A 16,276-nucleotide genomic window follows, 5' to 3' on the forward strand; every position below is an offset into this window, starting at 1 on the left:
TCACAATGAGGTATAAATGTACACAAACCCGCACACATGCAACTGAAACTGTCACGTGGAAGACTCGGAGTTGTCGCCGAGTGGTGGACATTCGGCGTGTACGTTAGCAGCGATTGGAATCGTGTGAACGCGATGGCTTTGCGATTCCGATCCACGTACGACAACACCCTCTTTCATGCACAAGACAAGCGCTGATGATTAGCCAAAAAAAGTGTCATGCAAGTTAGAAAAATAGCCGGCAAACCCACGAGACAAGAAATCAAAAGTTCGTCTCCAGAGTAAGGGTTGATTTCACTTTCTTTTTTTATTTAATATTTCTAAGATGTGGAAATAGCAACAAAAAAAAGAGGTCATCAAGACAACAGTAAGATGAGCAGAGAGCCACTGATAAGTCCCTCCCCCTGACTCCACATTCTCCGCCATTTTGCGCGTGGCTCTCATCTCATAGGATGCCGTCCCAACCCCGCAGTTTTTACTTCCCAGGCCGTCCCCAAATGGCGGAAACGGAACCGCCCCCACCAAAAGGTAGTCGCGCCCCGCGTGCGCCGCGCGTACACCACGCAAGATCGTAGCCGGAAGCTAGCTCTACCTCTTAGAAGTCAACTGTTGAGTTCGTCACGTTTCGAAAAGGCGTCTCGTCCATCTCGGGACAGGTGAACGGGGGTGACGTGTCACCTGAGACCCCCCCTCGGTTGAAGTATTCGGTCAAATCGAGTGTGCGTACGTTTTTTTAAGTTTAGTTTTGTGGTTACGGTAATTCATCGCTGCTTTAACTTTCCCGTCCAGTTTATTTTGGAACGAGAAAAGCGCCTTCAAATCTGTCGTTTGGCACCTAAATTGAACCCCCCAACTATCGTCCTCACTTGCGACTGTCGCAATCGCTCCGTCGGTTCGTTCTTAGTGACCAAAACGGACCACGCCCCTCCCCCCGTCTTCCTTCCGACGACAAAAAAAAACAAAAACAAATCAAAATTCTAATTCAAGGCACAATGTCTATCGATATTCCAGCCTCGGAGTGTGAGCGCTGAGACGCGTTGGGACTATTGTTCTCCGGTTTACGCCTTGGACGCTGTTACGAGGGTCCAAAACCGGCGAAAAACAATGACGGAAACCAAGATAGAAGAGAAACGAGAAAATCTAGTCCTTGTTGTCGTGTGTGGATAATTTCCTCAAAACTCAAGTCATTATCCACCAGGTCATTTTTGGCAAGCTACTTTTTTTCTGTTTTTGTTTTTAAATAAGCACTAAGTACTGATAGATAGGATATAGCATACACCGTTGTTGTTTTTTTTAAAAGTTTGATGCGTCGTATTTTTTTTTCTTTTCGCTCCATTCTCATTGGATGGATTGAGGAACTTTGTCAGGTACTTTTTTTACTCATCTGTTTTAGGTTTTTAAGTTAATGCAAGCAGGGACAGTTTGCCATGGAGTCTTCTTGCTCAAGACTTGGGTTCGCGAGGGGTTTTGGGCGGTCTCATTATGAGACGCCGTTGACCAACGTGACGGTCTCGCTGGCTGGTGTCAAGCCCTTGCTGGGTGAACGCTTGGGTGTTATCTCGTCCGGTTTGTTGCTGGTCCCATTTTCCTGGAAAGGTTAAGCATTTCGGTCATTTCCAAGGCATCGTTTATTACTGTGAAATACCGTATTTCCCCACATATTAGCCGCATCCTTAAAATTGTTGAATTTTACAATTTCTCACGTATAAGCCGCCCCCCTGATTCCCAATTTTCACCTTCATATTCATGGTTTTAATAGAGGGTGCAAATGTGTTAATTTGAAGGGAAAATCATCACGTGGTATTTCTGACATACTGTATGAATCAAAAGCACATTATTAGGGTCTACTACTACAATTACTACTTCTACTACTATTTCTACTTCTACTACTATTTCTACTTCTACTACTATTTCTACTTCTACTACTATTTCTACTTCTACTACTATTTCTACTTCTACTACTATTTCTACTTCTACTACTATTTCTACTTCTACTACTATTTCTACTTCTACTACTATTTCTACTTCTACTACTTCTACTACTATTTCTACTACTGCTACTATTTCTACTTCTACTACTACTACTATTTCTACTTGTACTACTATTTCTACTTGTACTTGTACTACTATTTCTACTTGTACTACTACTATTTCTACTTGTACTTCTACTATTTCTACTTGTACTTCTACTCCCACTACTACAAAAGCACATTAGCGTCAAATAAGGCTTATATGCGAGAAAATGTGGTAATTATGGTAATCATGGTTGCCTTCCATCTGCTCAAATTTGTGTTTTAAAGGCAAAAAGTATTATTTTTGTCGATTACAATTATTATTTTGTAGCCCGTAACTCATTCGCTACCATTGAAAGTCCAATGGATTGGACGTCTATAGACTACAAATGTGTTACTTTGAAGGGAAAATCTTGATAAAAACCATCACAAGTGGTATTTCTGAGCTACTGCTAGTCTGCACGTAGATACATTCAAAAAGGAAGTCACGTGAGCAGTACAACCAGGAAGTGCCTTTGATTCCTAGGTTAGATAGCTGCACCCCGAGCGAGCAATGGCAGGCACAAGTGAGCTTTTTCACATTTTATGCAAGATTTTATCTTGAATTTCATTCATAGAAGTCAAAATAAATTAAGCTATTTATCTGTTTATCTTTTCTCCGTTTGGAAATAAATGACCATATCGGGCGTATTGTCTTGCATTATGGCGTTTCGTCTTTGTCACCTTGTAGTTTCATGCATGCCAAGTCTAATTTGTGCGCATATAAGCCGTAGCCTCGATTCAGTCATCATTTTTGTGAGCGCCAAATACGGCGTATATGCGAGAAAATACGGTATTTTAAAAATTCCAAACTAATACAACGTTAGTCAGTACCTTGGGCTCAGGACCAGTGTGGTTCTCCTTCAAAGGAAGGTTCTGTCTGCTCTGGGACTCGGGACGGGATATGTAGTCAGCGACGGTCACTAAAGCGTACAGATAGTTTAGAGAAACTCGCCGTGCGTGAACCGACGTAACAAAACTCAGCTCACCGCTGTCGGTCGGCTGCCGCTCGCGGCTGGCGGAGCCTCCCTCCGGGCGACCGCCGCGGTTGCGACGGCGACGGCTTCGGTTACGGCGTTGAGGTCTTGCCTCTTCGTCTAATAAGTCCGAGGAGAGCCGCATGTTTACGTCAGTTCGTCAAAAGACTTTCAAGACGTTTCTCACCTAGTCCATTCTCGTTGGGTCCGGCCTGGCTGTCGGACTCCGTCGCGGCGTCCATCACGCTGGGCTCCTGGTCGTTGCGGCGGCGACGGGAACGTCTACGGCGGTCTCCCGTGCTTTCGCCGCCATCCGTGTCCACCAGGTCTCCTTCCCCGTCCAGCAAGGCGTAGGGGTTGCTGTCGGGGTCCTTCAGCACTGGAAACACCAAAGTAGATCCGTTATGGTTATAACGAGTCACATTGTGTGTGTGTGTGTGTGTGTGTATGTGTATGTATGTGTGTGTGTATGTGTGCATGTGTATTTGTGTGTGTGCATGTGTACGTGTGTGTGCATGTGTGTGAGCATATGTATGTGTGTATGTATGTATGTATATATATGTATATGTATGTGTGTGTATGTATATATGAATATGTACGTGTGTGTATGTGTACGTATGTATACGCATGTATGTATACATATGTATGTATACGTATGTATGCATGTGTGCATGTATACATGTATATGTACGCGTGTGTATGTGTACGTGTATGTATACGAGTGTATGTATACGCATGTATGTATACGCATGTATGTATACATACACACGTATACATACATATACGTGTGTGTACGTGTATGCATGCATGCATGCATGTATGTATATATATATTTCAGCAACACGCTTATTTATTTATTCATGTATTTATTTATTAACTTACTTATTACCTATCTATTTATGTCTAAAATGCCTTTCCTATTTCTGCATCCTCACCCTCTTGCTACTGTGACAACGAAATTTTCCGAATACGGGATGAATAAAGTTATCCAATCCAATTTAAACGCTGCCTTCCACAAATGGCCTACCGGAGCTGATGGAGTTAGCCGGTTTGGCTGCCGGCCCGCCGCGTCCTCGTCCGGGGTTGGCGCCCCGGCCTCGACCGCCCCGCCTGGAGCTTCGGTCCTCCCCACCGACTCCCCGGGGCCGTTGGTCACGCTCGTTGACCTCCTCCGACTCGGAGGCGTTGGAAAGCTCAGAGTTTGTCCCTGTGGAAACAAAGCGCTCTTACTTTCTCCTCGTGGAGGTGGAGCTAATAAACTGGCAATTCGGTCCTACCGTATCCCGAGTGCATGCTGTTGGAAGGCCGGCGACCTCTGCCGCGACCCCCGTAGGTGCGGGAATTGTGGAGGGAGTTGCTGCTTTCGTCGGTCTGGTAACCTTTCTCTCGCTCTGTACCAGCTTGCCCGGTTCGGTTTTGCGGCGCGCGGTAGCCCACTCCAATTTGGCGGAGCTGCTCGTCAATTTGGAGACGCTCCATGCGCAGCTGCTCCACCTCCTGACAACGTGGAAAAGGTGAGATGAGTTGCAACCACATACCTGTCAACGTATACGTTTTCTTCCCGGACCATCGTAACTCTACTAACGAAATTAATTGGTTCCACGACTTTTTTTGTAAGTAGAACAGTACTTTATATGTCGATTCCGTAATTCGTTCCAAAGTCCTAAAAAAAAATCAACCCTTTAAAAATGATCAGTGTCCCATTTAAAAGGGATACAGGAAATGTATTTACATTCAGGGGGATTTCATTAGTTTGTTTGTAAAACCGATTCCCCTTTCACAAATCCGCCTTTTTCACTATACAGTGGTACCTCAACCTATGATCAGCTCTACCTACGACATGCTCGAGGTACGATGAAAATTCGCCCGCGATACGATCAAAATTTCGAGATGCGACCAAGCCAGGTGGGCATGACATGAGAGGCTGTTTATCATTGTCGCGTACTGTCTTATTTTGCCGCATCTCTTTCGTGTATAACAGATATCTACGAGCACTGAACGATTTATTCAGACGAGTTTCGACCAGGAAACGCACAATGCGCATGCGCAGGCAAAAACAGGGCTTTCTGGGTAATGAAGTATACTCGTGCACACAACACCAATACGCAATAGCACCCTTTCTCAGAATAAAACTTCATTACCCACAATCAATATGTAGGAAGCTCAGCTATTGCATTTCCTGTTATTCTTTCCTTAGCTCCCGTGATCGCTCATTGGATTGGATTGGATAACTTTATTCATCCCGTATTCGGGAAATTTTGTTGTCACAGTAGCAAGAGGGTGAGGATGCAGGAATAGGATACGACATACGATTCAAGACTACTTCTCGTTGGCAAGTGGTCGTGCGTTATCCAATTGTGAGGAAATTTGTGTGCATCATTTTCGGAATATTTTGAAGGAAATACAACAGCAAACAGCCCATCGATAGCGAACGCGAGGGTGGAGGCGTGGCAAACCGCTAACCCGGAAAACGAAGGTAAAAAAAGATTAAAACAAAATTACAATTCAGTTTTGTTTAAAGTTACATTAAACATATGTTGGAGTGTTTCTGTATATATTAATCCAAATTAATTAAAATTTGTTTGTTCCTTTACGAGTGCGTTGTGGATAAAGTCCCCCCGAACACCCCCCCGCGTATGTCGTTGTCTCTACCCTCCGCGAAATGCGTCTAATTTTACTTCTATTAAACACATTTTATTACTATTAAGCCACTAATTATGTGTTACTTTGTTAACAGATGGCAAATTAGAAGAAATAAAACATTTTTTCCAATCCAATATCGTATTTTTGGTGCTTTTTCAGCGGGTTAGAACAAATTAATTAGTTTTTAGTTCATTTCAATGGGAAACGTTCGCTCGAGTTACGAAAAGCTCGACATACGATCTCAGTCTCGGAACGGATTACAATCGTATGTCGAGGTACCACTGTATAAATATAGCGCGTCAGCAAGCAATGTACCCAGACAGTGACTTCTACAGAATCTTGAATTTAGTGCATATCAATTGGGCGAAAACGCTCAGACACGACCTCTCAAAGCGCTCCTTATTCGAGGAGTTGTTCAAAAGTGACCAAAAAATATATATATATACACATCATCACACCGACCAATCGCAATTTGGTGGGCGGACACCGGCAACGCGGCGGTCTCATGTGCGTCTACGGTGACAGCTGCCTGCCAAAGACAGCTGTACCTCAATCCGGGGGTGGGTGAGGGGACTGTGAAGGGTATGAGGTGAGAGTCGGCTCCTAATTTTGGACATGGGGTCCAGATAGGCGTAATCTAAACTCCCAGCATGCCAGTCATCCAATCCCAGAGCGAAGGGGCTATTTATAAAAGCGCATGAGGTAAGGACAAAACGTGGCGCACTCAGCATGTTCGGTGGGGGGCCGATAAGTGATTCCATATAGTGTACAGGCGTACCTCTACTTACGAAATTAATTGGTTCCAGAACTTTTTTTGTATCTTGAAAATTTCGTAAGTGGAAGTGTACTTTATATACAAATTCTCTCATTTGTTCCATGGTCCTCACACAACTACCAACGAAACCCTTTAAAATTGGCCAGTGTCCCAATTTTGTATGGAAGATGTGAGGAACCACACAAAAATGAGAAAGATTTATTAATGTCTAAAAATGAATAAAGCATATGAAAATGTGCCCTGCGTCGCTGAAATAGTTCCCCCAGTGACCGTTATGGCAGACGTAATACCCGTGTTTGTCCGCCAGGTGGTGGCAAGAGCCCGTCCTACCATATCACGAGTCAACCATTTGCATACAAAAAAAATTTCGTAACCTGAAAATTTTGGACCCTAGGACATTCATAAGTAGAGGTCACTCACTTCCCCAAAAAATTGTAACCTGAAAATTTCGTACCTTAAGGCATTCGTAAGTAGAGGTATGACTGTACAGTAATACCTCAACCTACGATCAGCTCTACCTACGACATGCTCGAGGTACGATGAAAATTTCGATCGAATAATTCGCCCGCGATACGATCAAAATTTCGAGACGCGACCAAGCCAGGTGGCCATGACATGAGAGGCTGTTTATCATTGTACCGCACTGTCTTTTTTGCCGCATCTCTTTCGTGTATAACAGATATCGACGAGCACTGAACGATTTATTCAGACGAGTTTCGACCAGGAAACGCACAACGCGCATGCGTGGGCAAAAAGAGGGCTTTCTGAGTAATGAAATATACTCGTGCACACAACACCAATAGGCAATGGCACACTTTCTCAGAATAAAACTTCATTACCCACAATCAATACGTGGGTAGGCTGTTATTCCTTCCTTAGCCTGTTAGCTCCCGCGATCGCTCATTCAAGACTACTTCTCGTTGGCAAGTGGTCGTGCGTTATCCTATTGTGAGGACATTTGTGTGCATCATTTTTGGAATATTTTGAAGGGAATACAACAGCAAACATCCCATCGATAGCGAATGTGAGGGTGGAGGCGTGGCAAATAGCTAACCCGCCCAGAACGAAGGTAAAAAAACAAAAAACAAAATTAGAATTCAGTTTTGTGTAAAGTTACATTAAACGTATGTTTGAGTGTCTGTATATATTAATCCAAGTTAATTTAAATTTGTTTGTTCGTTTACGAGTGCGTTGTTGCCGTGGATAAAGTCCCCCCGACCCCCGTTTTTGGTGTTTTTTCAGAGGGTTGGAGAATTAATTAGTTTTTAGTTCATTTCAATGGGAAACGTCCGCTCGAGTTCCGAAAAGCTCGACATACGACCTCAGTCCCGGAACGGATTAAGATCGTATGTCGAGGTACCACTGTATTCTGTTCACGCTACTGATAAATACCCCCACCGCTCAGCAGATGACTTAGCTTGTCGCCTGTAGGGGGCAGCACGTGTTGCTTACACTCACCTGAAGGTACGACACATGGTACTCCAGCAGGGCCTGAGCATTACTGATGTTCTCCTTCGTCCCCACAAACACAAACGGTACCATTCCCTGATGCAAAAGAGGGGGGAAAACGAAGAAGACCATTGATATGCATCTTACTTTTTCCTACCATTGTAAAAAAACAATAATAATTCAAAGGATTTGGAGCAAACCACTAAAGCGAGGTAGTCCTACAAGGAACAATCATGAGTATTGTAAAGGAATAAGCTCACAGCCAGATGCCAACAGCCAATGTGCATTGAAAACATTCCAAGTGTCAAAGCAGAAAGCGCAAGGGGGCGGGGCGGCGTTACGGCGACGAGCTTAACGGTCCATTCACCTCTTTGCTGTTGGCAGTGTCGTCCCTGCCTGCCCCCTGTCTGCCTACCTCCTCACGGGGAAGTTTTTTGTCATTGTCGCCTTCGATCCTGACGCGGACCACACCCGACTTGTCCACAATCTCCTGGATGACTTTGCCGTTCTTGCCGATGACTTTCCCTATGCGAGACGAGATTGCTCAGATTGCAGAATTACCAAGCAAAAATTCCACCGACGAGAGCGCCTCACTCACCGACAAGGTTCCGAGGTACCTGAAAGTAGTCTTCTTTAAATTCCAGAAACTCCCGTGCCTGCTTGACGGCCTCTGGGGACTGGGAAGTGACACACAATTCAAATAAAAGTGCAAAAGTTAACATTTACAGTGCAAGGGGCAAGCAAAATCATTTACTGTATTTTCTCGAATATAAGACAGCTTTAAATCCCCTTAAAATCGTTGATTTTGACAATTTCTCGCGTATAAGCCACCCAATTCACAATTTTCACCTCCATATTCATGGTTTTAATAGGGAGTACAAATGTGTTACCGTATTTTCACGACTATATGGCACATCGTATTTTTAGCCGCAGTGTCAGTAACGAGTGCTATTTCTGTATTTTAAACACACAAAGGACGCACCGTTTTTTTAGACTAATATATATTCTATATCAGGGGTAGGGAACCTATGGCTCGGGAACCACATGTGGCTCTTTTGATGGGTGCATATGGCTCTGAGCTAAAATATGGAAACTGCTGGTGAGGGAGCCGAGTCCTGAACGGACCAATAGGAACATCACGTAGGAACTGTGGCATTGATTTGAGTCTTCTGCAATCATTCTCTCATTGAACTCATTGACATTAATTGATTAGCAACAGCGTAACAATGTTGTCAAAAGAATTCAGAGACTTTTTGTACTTTAAGTGGGAAAATGACAAAAAAAAATTGCACATTTTCATGTATTTTGACTTTAAAATTGTGAGTATGGCTCTCAAGGAATAACATTTGAAAATGGGAATTGTTTATGGCTCTTTCTTTCAAAAAGGTTCCCGACCCCTGTTCTATATTATATATGAATATCTAACCGCAATAGCGCTGGCTACCGGAACCAGCCCACAATCCATTCGCAAATAGTAGCTAGCTGGTAGCTAGCGTAACTTTTCCAACGGTGCTTTCCATGCTTCGTCAAGCTGTATTGATGTCGATGTATACAGGCCACAATCCATTGGGTGTATTGACAAAAGAACTACTACATATCCCAGCAGTCACAGCGCAGTACTTTGTCTACGGGAAAATAGTAGAGTCGGTGTACCCTATCAACTGATTCATTTTATCGTGATAACAATTTTAGTATTGGTCCATATACAAAGCGCACTGGATTATAAGGCGCCTATTTTGGAGAAAATTTAAGACTTATGTGCGCCTTATAGTCGTGAAAATACGGTACTTTGAAGAGAAAATCTTAAATATCATCGCACGTGGTATTTCTGAGATATTGTATGAATCGAAAGGATTGTCTGCTAGATTGCACATTCCAAAAAGGGTGTGGCTTGCACTTAGATAAATTCAAAAAGGAGGTCACGTGAGCAGTACAACCAGGAAGTGTCCGTAGCGGTCTAGTTTGTCATCCCTAGGTAAGATGGCGGCACCCTGAGCGAGCATTTTTTCACATTTTATGGAAGATTTCTCTTGAATTTCATTCATGAACGTCAAAATAAATTTTGTTTTCCATTTTATCTGTTTATCTTGTCTCCATTTTGAAATAAATGACCGTAACGGCTGCATTGTCTAACATTTCGTCTTTGTCACCTTTCAGTTTTGTGCATGTCAAGTCTAATTTGTGGACATATAAGCCGCACCCTCGATTCAGTCATTTTTAGCAACAAATACATGCGCGAAAATAGGGTACATACTTCTCCGTAGATCCTAAAAGTACAGCTCTCTTCCTCCAGTTCGATTGCCGTGACGCCGGCGACTTTGCGGGCCTGTTGGATGTTCGCCCCGTGCGAGCCGATGGCGAGGCCCATCAGGTCTTCTCTCACGCGGACCTCTTCCTGGTACGCCGAAGCTAACTGCTTACTTGTCTAGGGGGAAAAAACAGTTTAAAAAGGAAAAAAATAGCCCGCGTGTAGCTAGCGCGCCCAGAGACGGCGATTACCTCCAAATGTTTGGTGGCTTCCTCGTTACGGGACATGAGCATGAGCTTTGTACGGATGCTGCGGAAATGCATGTCGCTGAGAAGGGTGGCACGTTTTGTCGTGGTCTCGTTTGTGGACTGGTAAAGGGCGAAAAAACGGGATTACAAATGTTCTTGGACTAGCTAAAAAAAAAAAAACTCACCAGCACAATAAGCTCGTGTGTTGGGGCGCTGAAGAAGATGCAGTTGGCGCCGATCGCTTTCCTGAAGTCTTTGTGAATGTCTTCGCCTGAACAGCTGGTCCAAGACAAAACAACGCGGAAATCGGCGGTGGTCTTGGAGGATCCGTTTTAGGGGTACTCGGACGATTCGCCGAAAGACGTTTGGCCGACAGACAGTTCGCCGAACGGACGTTTCGCCGAAACGGGATTCGTGCGCTCGCCCCGCCCACGGATGGTGTGTGTACATGTTTTTAAACCTCGCGGGCCATATACGGCCTGTACAGATAACATTCATTTAGGAATAACAAGGGCATGTACTGCCCCTCGCTGGACATGTTTCTAAATACAAGTAGGTACTACAATGTGCTGCCAATTTTTTATATTTTTTATTTTATCCTTGCGTTTAAAGTAGTAGCCATTTGGAGATCACGCAGAACAGTATGTGACAAAAGAAATAGAGAAAATAAAGTAGTAGTAACAGTAAGTACTACTGTAATGAAATTGTAAATCCAGAAAACTTACACCAGCATAGAAAATGTTCAGATTAATCTTTGAATTAAGGTTCTCAGCAAATCATTTTGAATATATATTTCCTAAAATAATGGGAAATTATTTAAAATTAAACTAGAAGTAAGTGTGTTCTATGGCATTTTCAGGTATTGTTCTTTAAGCCCTCTAGTCTGTCCAAGGCACTTAGAATTTTACATAAGTCTTCTAGTGTTGTTTTTTCTCAGTGTCAGACATCAATCCCCAGCTTTGATAAATTACATTGCGTGTCCAAATGGCTACTACTTTAAACATAAGGATAAAATAAAAAATTGAAAAAAAATGGCAGCACATTGTAGTATGTACTTGTATTTAGAAACATGTCCAGCGGGGGGCAGTACATGCCCTTTTTATTCCTAAATGAATGTTATCTGTAACGGGTCGTATATGGCCCGCGGGCCGAGGTTGAAAAACATGTACACACACGATCCGGGGGCGGGGCGGGCACGCGAATCCCGTTTCGGCGAAACGTCCGTTCGGCGAACTGTCCGTCGGCCAAACGTCTTTCGGCGAATCGTCCAGTCACGCGTTTTAGGAGCAAGGTGGACATGCTAAAAAATAAATAAAAAAATACACTCACATATCTCTCAGGTCCTCCGGGACCGGGATGGTGACTTTGTGGAAGGAATTTTTTGAAGAAGGACTATTGGGGTTGAGAGGCCTGATGCGTTCTGCCGTGACGATCTCGTTGTAAGTGGCATCGCATGCCGCGTATTCGATGACATAAAACTAAAACGGCCCAAAAAAAAATAGTCGGGTGAGTGGCTAAATAATGAACTGAAGCGTTTGGGAAGCTAGCGTTAGCTTTTGTTTACCTCGCCTTTCATCATTCGGACCCGGGCCAGCCACCATCCACATGGTTCTTGTTCATTAGCCCGGGAGTAAACCTGGGAGGAAAGGCAAAGGGTTCAAAATGGCGTCTTTTTTGGGTTGTAAATATAATCAAAAAAAAAAATAAAGTTTTACATACCTCTACCTCCTCTCCTTCGCCGATTTCTTTGTTGTAATCTGTCGGGGGCGGCAGCCGGACGTCACCGAAGGGCAACTGTCGTTCTGGTTGCCAGCTTGGGTAACACAAACGAGATTTAATTGAAAACTACCATATTTTCGCACAAATTGACCGGCTCCACGTATAAGCCGCACCCTTAAAACTGCCTTAAAATCGTTGAATTTTACAATTTCTCTTGTATAAGCCTCCCCCATTTCGCAATTTTCACCTCCATATTCATTCCTGGTTTTAATAAGGAGTACAAATTCGGACTTTTTGTCTAATACCTTATTTTCTCGCATATAAGCCGTACCCTTAAAACTGCCTTAAAATCGTTGATTTTTACAATTTCTCTCGTATAAGCCACCTCCTGATTCACAATTTTCACCTCCATATTCATGGTTTTAATAGAGAATACAAATGTGTTACTTTGAAGGGGAAAATGTTAAGAAAAATCATCGCACGTGGTATTTCGGAGATACTGTATGCAAGATGGCGGCGCCCAGAGTGAGTAATGGCAGGCCAAGTGAGTTGTATCCTATTTTATGCAATTTACGTTTTTTTAAATCTGGAATTTCATTCATAGCCTTAACATACATTTTATTCAGCATTTTATCTGGACTAAAAGTCAATCTTGTCAAATTTAGTTCCGAATTTCTGTAGACTTCACTAAAAGATCAGGTAATGCAAAAAACTGATTGTTTTTTGTTCCTTTTTTAATTGATAAAATACTGTATTTTCTCACATATAAGCCGCCTCCGCATATAAGCCGCACTTTTAAAATTGCCTTAAAAATCATTGAATTTTACGATTTCTCTCGTATAAGCCAGGGCATTTTTTCTTGAATTTTATTCAGACGTCAAAATAAAATTTGTTAAGCATTTCATGTTTATTTTTTCTCTATTTTCAACTAAATGACCATATCAGCCACATTGTCTTGCGTTATGGCGTTTCGTCTTTGTCGCCTTGCAGTTTCGCGCATGTCAAGTCGAATTTGTGCGCATATAAGCCGTACCCTCGATTCAGTCATCATTTTTTTTAGTTAAATACGGCGCACGTTTAAAGCATTTGACACCATAAGGGATCTTGACACTGGGTGGGGGGGTGCATCCCAAAAACAGCACAGGCTAGCCAGGCCTCTTCTGCCAACCGTGCATACCTTGGGCTAGCCGCTATTTTTAGGTAGCGCCCTGCACTACATAGCACTGCACTTAGAATCAAATAGATAAAAAGAGTCCGGGGGTGCGTGTTGGTAGGCGTGGTGGAGGATGTTGGAGGGGGGGCTTATGAAGTGTTAGTGATGTGTATGGACAGCTGCATTCCAAGCACAGGTGCCAAGAGGAACATTTTGTAATGAGTGAGTAAAGGAACTGGCCAAAACCAGTAGTGGTAACTCAATGACGACGTCTACGGGCGCACGAGGGTTTAAACTTACTTGTTTTCAAACACAATGGTGAGCGAGTCATCGTGGACATCCTTGATGTAACCCTAAGAGGGAAAACAGACGTTAACCAATGTTTGTGGTGCGTCTTTGGGTGTGACGCGATACTATATGGGACATAATGGCGTCCATGTTGGCTAGTTGTGGATTCACCTGCTGGAAAAATTGTTCGGGGCTCACTTGTCGGAAAAGAGCGACAAGGTGAAAATGTAGATAAACACTTGAGGACAAGTGTTCGGGTGACAGATGGGTCGCTGAGATTGACGACAGAACGTCCTGGATCGGAGGGGGGTCCGCGGTTAGGGGACCATGTGGTGACTGAGACGGTAAATCGTCAAATATGTGAACACATACACCTCTATTGGGGTCATTGCGAATTCGGGAATTGATTTTTTTTGGGGCGTAAAACGACGTTCATTCGTGTCAGGGCCAAACTGTCACCCGGTTTAAAGCAAACGACAGGTGAGGCTGATGGAGGCGAGTAAATTTAGGCTCTGCACAACACCCAACGAGAAGCTCTTAACAATTTGACTCGAACGCAATCTAGGGATAATGTTGCCTTGGGTGAAATGGGTGCTCCCACGTGAAGACCCCCACTATAGTCTAATTTAAAGAGGCTATAAATCAAGTGGGATTCTTTAAACCCATTGGAAGTGACCTCCAACCATGTTTTCTCGTGCGTTGGTCGACATGTGAGCAGCACACGGGCGTGTGTAGTAAATGTGAAAGCTAGCTTTGTGTGTGTGGAAGAATTGAAACAGAAAGCGACAGCTTCTTCTTCTCGTTAGCTTCAAAGCTAGCATCTTCTCATGCACGCTCCACCGTGGTTGGGACCTTCACAACTCGCTGTGAAATCCCACTGGCGAAAAGACACTGGCACACGAAAGGGTTAGACGTTGTGGGTGACGAACCTGTGCGGTTATCACGTCGACAGCAGATTAATAAAGCAAGAAAAAATGATGAGTTCGAGCTAGCTTACGCTAGCCGCGGCTAGCTTGCCTGTGCTGGCCGCGGCTAGCTTGTGTTAGCTTTCCACCCCACAATAACCATCCGTGCTGGGACGCCAAGTATCCCCCTTTGAGAAAAATGCTAATGACTCGTGCTAATGTGATTTAGCCGCTTTAAATATCACTTTTCGTTCATTAATAAAACAATTTAAATGAATAAGTAAGTTATTGGAAACGGGAAAAGTTTACGGAGCTAGGTTACCTTATAGAAGGCCCCATTCGAGCCACGAACTTCCACAGCAAGCCCTTCCATGCTTGTCGGTAGCTCCCCACGGCTGAGCTTGTCTGAAGCCGGAATGGCTCCGAGCTCGTCGGGTAACGACAGCACCCCCAGCTTGGCCGGCAGTTCGCCGCTCCCCGGCCGCTTGTGGATGTCCAGTGTTTCGGGTAGGAGGGAGGAGGGGTTCGGGGGGAGATGGGTGTGATGGTGTCAACTAAATCAACGCTGAAACGGAGCACCGATTTTTCTACTAAGCTCTCGGGAACAACCGGGCAGTGGAAAGACGACGGACACACGGCTTCGTGCGTCTCGACTCGGAGGCGGCGGGGAGCACGATGACGACGCTCCAATGTGACGGTTAATACTATCAACACCAGGGATGCTAGCCAGCTAGCCTGCCTCAAGTGTGGCGCAGTCGACGGGATGAATTAACGGAGGAAAAGCCACTTTCGCAGGCTGTCGTGGATCATTGACGGGCGTTCCTCTCCGAAAGGACGTCTGCGGTGCACCGAGTGGCTGGCGATACTTTTTTCCCCGGAGATGGCAGCCGTCTCCTGCTCACGCCGATCGAGTGAATCTGTGAGGGTCTGAATGACCTCAAACACCCAACATAGCCCCGCCCATTACGGAAGCCTGCTCTATGATTGGTCGAGAGCCTTTGAATCAAATGATTCAAGGATTCAGAGGCTTTATATTATGAAAAAGGTAAACAAGGTGTCCCTTATTTACATTTTAGGACGTCACTATTTAAAATAATGTGGATGATTTTGAACAAATCTTTCAAACATGACAGGTCAATCTCAAAAGGACATTTATATATTTACTTATTTATTTATTAGAATCACGTATACTACTGTTATTTCCGGTCTTGTAATTCCAATAAAAACGAGACAAATTTTGGGCTCCTTAAAAGTAGAATGGAAGCTTTGGTTGTGTAAATAGCTGCCAATTCTCATCTTTGTGGTTAGAATGTTCCAATGAATGAAAAACATATTTTAAATATTCACGTATTTACAGACATGGGTTGATTTAAACATTTTTACTTCTCAATCGAATTTTCTCTTATTTCTGTCGTCCCTTGTGAAACAGACTGAGAAAATGTTACGTTTAATGAAACTAAGGCATTTTAAACACCTATTTATAATGTGCAAACTTTATATTTCCTTACATAACGTGGAGAAAATGATTATAATATATAAATAAACAAGCGTTCGTCTTACTTACCGCGAGAGTTACGCAGCTTTTTCATGCAGACGAAAACACGTGACTTTATCTGGCCAATCAAAAAAGCTTCCAATTTGCGGCATTTTGAACCAGGAAATGGTTCGCCAATGAAACAGACTGTTTAATTAAATTAACGAATTTTAAATATATATTTTTAATGTTAAAAGTTTCCTCACATGTCGTGGATAAAATGATTTTAAAGCATAAATATTAATAGCGTTTGTCTTACTTCTCGCGAGAGGTAAGCTGTTTTTTCATG

At 43.6% G+C, this 16,276-nt stretch overlaps 1 protein-coding gene across 2 annotated transcripts; it reads right to left on the reverse strand.

Annotated features, from left to right (window-relative positions):
* Positions 1-279: 279 nt before the first annotated feature.
* On the reverse strand, positions 280-15,414 carry fxr2 (FMR1 autosomal homolog 2). 2 transcript variants are annotated; one of them, XM_077588876.1, is made up of 17 exons: positions 14,776-15,414; positions 13,561-13,613; positions 12,108-12,201; positions 11,953-12,024; positions 11,718-11,866; positions 10,574-10,667; positions 10,392-10,508; positions 10,147-10,317; positions 8,491-8,569; positions 8,308-8,417; positions 7,902-7,988; positions 4,303-4,522; positions 4,053-4,232; positions 3,213-3,404; positions 3,038-3,145; positions 2,883-2,971; positions 280-1,585 (listed from the first exon to the last, which is right to left on the reverse strand). In XM_077588876.1, exons 1-17 carry the CDS (start codon positions 14,824-14,826, stop codon positions 1,478-1,480), a joined length of 1,974 nt encoding a protein of 657 aa, XP_077445002.1. In that variant the 5' UTR covers positions 14,827-15,414; the 3' UTR covers positions 280-1,477. The 2 variants fall into 2 exon arrangements, with proteins under 2 accessions (XP_077445002.1, XP_077445001.1); XM_077588875.1 differs by having other exon boundaries at positions 8,260-8,417; positions 14,776-15,413.
* Between the last annotated feature and the right edge of the window lie 862 nt (positions 15,415-16,276).

The sequence above is a fragment of the Stigmatopora argus genome, chromosome 20 (assembly GCF_051989625.1).
Source record: "Stigmatopora argus isolate UIUO_Sarg chromosome 20, RoL_Sarg_1.0, whole genome shotgun sequence".
In the NCBI taxonomy this organism is placed as follows: Eukaryota; Metazoa; Chordata; class Actinopteri; order Syngnathiformes; family Syngnathidae; genus Stigmatopora; species Stigmatopora argus.

What these genes read in the sequence shown, in the direction of transcription:
- fxr2 (XM_077588875.1), bottom strand. Translation starts at nt 14,826, where the DNA reads ATGGAAGGGCTTGCTGTGGAAGTTCGTGGCTCGAATGGGGCCTTCTAT. An exon ending in GCGAAGGAGAGGAGGTAGAG is followed by an intron (nt 12,025 to 12,107) that starts GTATGTAAAACT and finishes CTTTCCTCCCAG; the next exon opens with GTTTACTCCCGGGCTAATGA. An exon ending in CTTTTAGGATCTACGGAGAA is followed by an intron (nt 8,570 to 10,146) that starts GTATGTACCCTA and finishes GTCACTTCCCAG; the next exon opens with TCCCCAGAGGCCGTCAAGCA.